At 36.3% G+C, this 6959-nt stretch overlaps 1 protein-coding gene across 1 annotated transcript; it reads right to left on the bottom strand.

The window, feature by feature from the left end:
- Window positions 1-4754: 4754 nt before the first annotated feature.
- Window positions 4755-6741, bottom strand: LOC140745538 (uncharacterized). The gene has a single exon (XM_073077454.1). It carries the CDS (start codon window positions 6660-6662, stop codon window positions 5019-5021), a length of 1644 nt encoding a protein of 547 aa, XP_072933555.1. The 5' UTR covers window positions 6663-6741; the 3' UTR covers window positions 4755-5018.
- Window positions 6742-6959: the final 218 nt, after the last annotated feature.

Here is a 6959-nt window from a genome sequence, read left to right on the forward strand (position 1 = left end):
TAAAATTTTGCATTTCAATGACATTTTGAACTTACAAACATTTGAGATATTTTCTTTTATATAACTAATCAAAAATAGTACAATCCTATTTGATCTTTTAAGATAACATTATAGATATTTATAGATATTGTGCTCTAAAGATTATAGTATTGTACATATAATTGGTAACCAATATACGTAATCGATTAATTATTATACATAATCCCTAAGCTCACTAAACTGCACTAAGATAATTAGATTTCACACTGACCACTCTCATTGTCAGTGATCTCTCACAATGGCACATCACTAGTTCTCACAAAGATTTACGTGATCCTATGATCCAATTATGTTGACCATTGGTCAGTTACAAGACATTGATAGTTTGATGTCATTGGATGATTGTCATGGGAAAGGATTGTGGTGTATTCAAAGGGGTAAAGGTATTATCGAAGTATAATGTGTCACTAAAAATCCATATTCCTTGCATTTGCCAAACGTGCCAAAATCCCTACAATTGGCATCCCTCTCAATATTACTAATTATCTGACCAGTGGTCAGTAATCCGATTTCGCACCGGTTCGGTTCGGTAATGAAGTTATCGGCGATGAGAACCGGGAATTAGGACTATTCTCATAGATTTGGAGAATTCACTGGCGATGGACTAGCATATCAACTTGATTGGTCAATTATTGACAGTCTGTCATCTGGTTTGTTGTGATAGTCATGTATAAATTCTTGGTTGGCTGGAGGATCCAAATCAAGAGTATCTGATACTTCTCATTTTTACGCAACTGCGGAGGGAGTTTTTCGATGCCTATGTGATATATATGTCTCATTCTTTGGCAAGCTCTGTAGAGCTTCGCGGATTTTAAAATATATAATTAGGTATTTTACTCATCTAAATTGTGGGAATAAAATAGACTATATTTTAGGTAGTCGGGTTTTTGTTTTGGTACTCATTCTTTAATTCATACAAACTATTGATTTACAAATCCTAAAAATAAATAATTAATTAGCCAATGTACGAGTGGGCATATAGAACATTTATTTGTTTACTTTTACTTAACATTGGGTTAAAAAGTTAACTGTAACTTAAGACATACTTTTTTAACCTTATTACAATTTGGCACCACTCCAAACTGGAAGCCAATGTCCATTTCCGATTCAGTCTTACTTCGTTACATCAGCTATCTCTGCCATTCTATTTCTATCTGCTACATATCTTATCAGATCGTACGTAGCAATAGATGTTTTTTAATAAAACGAGCTGAACACGTTTAATCCCCAGCCAGTCGTAAATGTTTACGAGCGAGACTCGGTGTGGTGCGAACGCGTCCTTATGACGCCTAGGACAGTGTCAACTAAGCTAAGGATTGGGGTATAATGAGAGACTGAATCGTTGACTGAAGGTAGAACCCTCTGTCGTTCTACTCCGGCGGCACCACCATTACAGCTAATAACAGCAGTGTTAAGCGCTGCTGTGTTCTGGTTTGAAGGGTAAAGTAAGGGCAACATACTTTTCCGATGCATTCCATCTTAGTCTTTATGGGTAGCGGCGCATCTATGGTAGGAAGGACCTCAGGTAGGAAACTAATCTTATGTGGGGTTGATTACAGATGTCTATAGGCGGCAAAAGCCACTTACCATTAGATGGACTGTATGCTCGTCTGGCACTCCTATATTATAAAAAAAAGCCTTTATCACTCCTGTTATTAGGCTGAAATAGGTGTGGCGGTGGTGCTTCCGGAGTCAAACCAAAAATACTTGAAAACTCCCATTGTACCCCAATCCTTACATCATTCGCGAGCTTCCCCATCTTCAATATCGCCACTTATTGTATTTTGTATTATTTACCCACTTTTACGATCGTATCGCTCATATTTTTGAGTGAGTCCAAACTACTTAAATTTTTACGTGCCTATTTTCTGCGTCAATACTGTTAGTTGGTTTTATTTGCGGTTGTAAAAGATTGCATTTATCATTTAATTGGGTAATAGACAACCTTATAGATATTTCTATTTATATTTGTTGCTTTATACTGATAGTTCAAAGATTGATTCATTTAACCGAATATTACCGCAGAATTGCTGTCAACTCATTAATGGCCCACAGCTGGGCACAGGTTTCAGGATGAGGGGAGTTTAGGTCCTAGTTTACTGCTCTTGCCATGTCCGAATTATCAACAAGCACGGAGTGCGTTACCAAATTTCTCGGCAATGGACATAATACTGTATACTATGACTTCAAAGAACTTTGAAAACTTTTGCTTTTAAAATCATGTTTTTTTATTTACTTTTAATTTACAATTTTCAACATGTAGGTGAGTGTTTGAGACTTTAATCATGGATCTCCCGATTTAAAGGTCGACTTTCACTAGGTTATCACTACATATAATTATATGAATGGCATGTAAGTAAAACTGTCTATTAGTAATATAAGTAATATGATTCAATAATAAAGTACAGAATCAAAGTACAATAACATCGAAAACGACTTTAAAATCGCATGAGAAACGTCTAAAAGTTTTCATCACACCATTTATCAAGTACAGTAGCCGTCAATAAACTTTACAATTGTGCGTCATTAACGGATTATATGTTTTGACAAACCATTAGGTTCGATGTTTGAAAAGATTTGACAGTTACAATCAATCGATGGAGTGGCATTGACAGTTACATTTTACAGTTGATGTCATATTTATGGTGTCTAATGGTATTTAATAGAGTGTTTTGAGTGTAATGATTGTAGAAATATTGTTGTTTATTGTTAGGGATGGTATGTATGGTGTTGTAGGGATTGCAAAGGGTTTGAATTAATCACACAATATATAAGGTGATGGACCTGGATACTAACTATTCCACTAAAGCAATATTTCAGATGCCTATTAGCATCGGATAATAATTCCCAGATATTAAATAGTAGGTTTGAATGTGGTAGAACCCTTATGGTTTGACTCCGAAGACACCAGCGTCACACCTATTTCTGCCTAATTAATTATTACCTAACATCAGCGTTAAGCTTTGCTGCTTTTCGGTTTGAAAGATTGTGGTACGAGATCTGTGGTTGATCTCAGGTAGGAATTTAATATTGTGTGTTATTAATTAAATGTCATAGGCGGCAGTAGCCACTTATCTACCTATTAAAATATAATTATATACTATTTTGATACAGCACTATTCAATTAAATATCTGCTCTAATTAGCATCAGACATGACATGATCAAACTAGTCCAAATTAAGCCATTATGAATGATGCACAGACAGATAAAATGCCCACATCACGTCAAAAATGTCATGTAAACGCCATATTAGCAGTAATAACAAGAATGATGTAAAGATTGTGTTGCCAATTAATTTATTTTAATTACTTAACCCTTCCGTGAGTAAAATAGGGCGCATTTACCGTTTAGTTATTTAATAAAGTGGGCGTAGACATCAGTCATTTGCGGGTATTTCTTTTGTTTATCTATTATTGAATGTTTTTGTGACTCACTGTACTTACCTTTTTAAAAAAAGAAAACTTCGGTAAATATATTAAAGAGAATTCTTCGGTATATCTTTTACCTGATGACAAGTGGTCTACAGTACATAAATGACAGTAGACGGCAGTATCAATAATAACATTCTCTAGTTTTAAATAAAACAAGAGTCCACCATATGCGAAGACTTTTTTTAATATAGAAGTATCAGGAGAGTATGCAGTCCGCCTGATACTGCCCATGGACATCTGTAATCAATCCCAGTTAGGATTAGACATTCTTGCCTGAGGTCGGCCAAAGATGCGCTGCTACCCCTGGGGACTACTCGTAAGCTGGAACGGAGAAGTATGTTTCACTTACAACACCTTTCAAATCAAAACACAGCAGTGTTTTTAACACTGCTGTAATGAGTCAGAAATATGTAGTATGGTATGTGAAGACTGAATGTCTTATAGATATAAACTTAACCTTCGAACTACATTTTATTAGACAGGAGCTGGATTGACGCCAGAAACCTCCACTTGGAAACTATATGAACCAACGCACCTGTATTAGAACCGTTAGCCACACGTATTGTCCTGCGTGTCATAATCAACCCAATATTGTCCCACTGCTGGGCATGGGACTCCTCTCAGAATAAGAAGGATTAGGCCATAGTCCACCGCGCTGGACAAGTGCTTAAAAAATAATATCTCAAAGGTTTGTGAAGTCTACCAAGACTTCACAAACCTTTGAGATATTATTTTTTTATAACTCTCCCAGGTGGGTAGGTTACCTCACGATGTTTTCCTTCACTGTTTAGCAAGTGATCATTAATTTCTAATACGCACATAACTTTGAAAAATCAAAGGCGCGTGCCTGAGATTTAAACCTCGGCCTGTTCAAGTTTCTTAACCATAAGGCTATCACTGCTGTGTAAAATGTATGTAACAATGATTTATATTTAGGGTAACATATTTATTGGCTAAATCAAAGTGTTCCTATCATTGTTAATTTAAAAATGAGGTGTGACGGAATTCCGGGGTCAAATGACCCCAGTATTCACGGACAATGTATTTTGAAGAACGCTTCAAAGTGCAAGTGATAAAATTCGTTCCGTATCCCTAACGAGGGGTCAATTTTAAGCGCCTTGTCCACGATAAATCAATAAATCGACTTTGATATACCGAACTCTTTATACAATAACATTATACATAATAATACAATTAAAATCCTAGGAAGTAAATATTTAGTCTTATTTAAATATCTTCATTTACGCAAATTACGTTTGCTGCTCTCGGAGGCTCCAAAAAAAAGCCAGATTTACTTTAAAACTAATTTAATTATATTAAAATTACAATAAAACTTATATTTAAGGCTAGTGATTCCTATCTAAGTTGGATGAAGAATACACATTTTTATGTTACAATAATTACGGAAAGTATTGATTGGTAATTGCGAAATTGCTAATGTGCAATAAATCTATGTCTAAGTCGATGACTCGCCAATGCACGTGTTGGTAGCGTCAGCGATCCTCTTAGGGCTGCTATACGTAATTCCTCCACCCCCAGAGCGGCAACTATTTTAGAACGCTTAGTGAGAATGTTGCCGGCATCTTTCCAGAAGTATCTTCCTTGTTATCTTCTTCTTTACTGCTCTTTTTCTTACAAGCCCCAAGCTTGTACTTGTAGAGGATGATAATGATTATAACTATACTTCCGATTGACAGGATCGTGTAAAATGGTAGAGTTGTATGATAAACTACATCAGAATGATGATGCTGTAGTGGAGTCTGTGCCATGATCCTCTCCTGGATGCCGTGCAGATCCTGCAGGTTAATGGAGTTCAATTGGATGTGCGTTGCTGGTGAAGATTGGATGCCGATGCTTTTCGTGATTCCGGTCAGTTTCAGGGGCTGTCCTTCTATCTCGTCGTTGTCATTTACTATTGTGAATTCCTCGGTTTTTAGTTGACAGCTAACTGGAATCGTTGCTAGATAACTTCCATGCAATGAGATGTAATCAACTCGACCGCAGGAAAGTTGTACTCGAGCCTGGTGTGGAAAGGATAGCACATAGTGTCGATCATCTAGCTTCTCCATGGCCTCCCTTTGTAGGATGACTATGGCGAATTGGCAAGATTCTTGAAGACGTTGGCTGGTTATCACCTCCTGGATGCAGTCATTCTTGCTACGGATTTGCAGGTTGACTAATTCGTCACAGAGATACCAGGAATTGAGCTTCGGACATTCTGTCTCTATGTACACGAATGTCTTCTCGTAAGTTGCTATGAAAGGAGAGGGAGGAATGAGGCCTTGGTTGTCTTTATTAGGTGCTATTGCTAACTTAAAAAGCTCGTAACTATCTTTAGAAATTATTGGAAATTTAAAAACTATAACTATCTGTTTATTAATGTAAAAAGAGCCCGGTTTAATGATGTCATAAAATTCTCTTAATTCTAAATCTGGAATATAATTACTACCGTATAAAACTCTAACTTTATTCAACATATACTGCAATACTTTTATATCAATCATAGAATGATGGGTTGTGGATAGGTGAATAAAAGCTAAGGTATTTTCAATTCTTAAAAGTTCCTGCATTAAATCCTCTGTATTTTCACTAATTATTTCTAAGAGTTGAGCAAATCGAGCATATTTTATTAAGCTTGATTCTCTATATGCATCGCTATTTAAAATTAGATATAAAGTTTCGTTAATTTTTCTCTGGTTATCTACTAACTGTGTTAACGCTTTATTATGGCTAACCATCCATTCTTTACTTAAACTAATATGACCATTAAATTTTGACAACATCTCATCTTGATTATTTTGTAACGATTTAATAGCTTCATTATACTTGAGGGCGTCGCTCTGATCAAGGTTTCCAGTTATGCCTTTTATGACAGAGCCTAAGCCATCTACAAGACCTCTTTTAGCTCGGTTGGGCTCTAACGTCTGCAATTGATACAAAACCTTGTCAAGTCGGTCGTAGAGGTAGTCTATTTGAAGTTCGTACAAAGTAAAAGTATCATTAATAAGTCGGTTTTGGTAACTTCGCAACTGAGTTTGTATAAAGTTAATTTTGTCTTCTATGTCTTTCAAATTAACATATTGCAAAAAGGTATGATGGTGGGTGGTCAGTCTCATGGTCCCAAGTCGGTAAGGAAGTAATCCTGGTCCGTCAGCAAGGCTTTCCAGTTTTATGTCCAGATTCCAGATCATCTCGGCATTTAGAAGTAGAAGGATCCTGTAACAAATTCGCGGATTTAGGAATTCGTTTTAATCTGGACTTGGCGATAGGTCCACGTTTCTTAGAGGTATAAATGTGAATAGGTAAGTTTGCGAGAACAGTATCCTGGGTGTAACGGGGTGCCGTTTTCTGACGGTGAGCACTTGGATTCTTTATGAAGACCTGTTGTTCTGGTGCATATTCTATTTCAGGTTCGCGAGACTTATTCCTATTCTCTATTAGGTTAGTGCGTTTAGCAAGAGAGGAGTCGTTAATAATTTTATATACCT

Source organism: Epargyreus clarus, unplaced genomic scaffold (genome assembly GCF_041222505.1).
Source record: "Epargyreus clarus isolate Ecla_fem2 unplaced genomic scaffold, WU_Ecla_fem_2.2 ptg000010l, whole genome shotgun sequence".
Taxonomy (NCBI): Eukaryota; Metazoa; Arthropoda; class Insecta; order Lepidoptera; family Hesperiidae; genus Epargyreus; species Epargyreus clarus.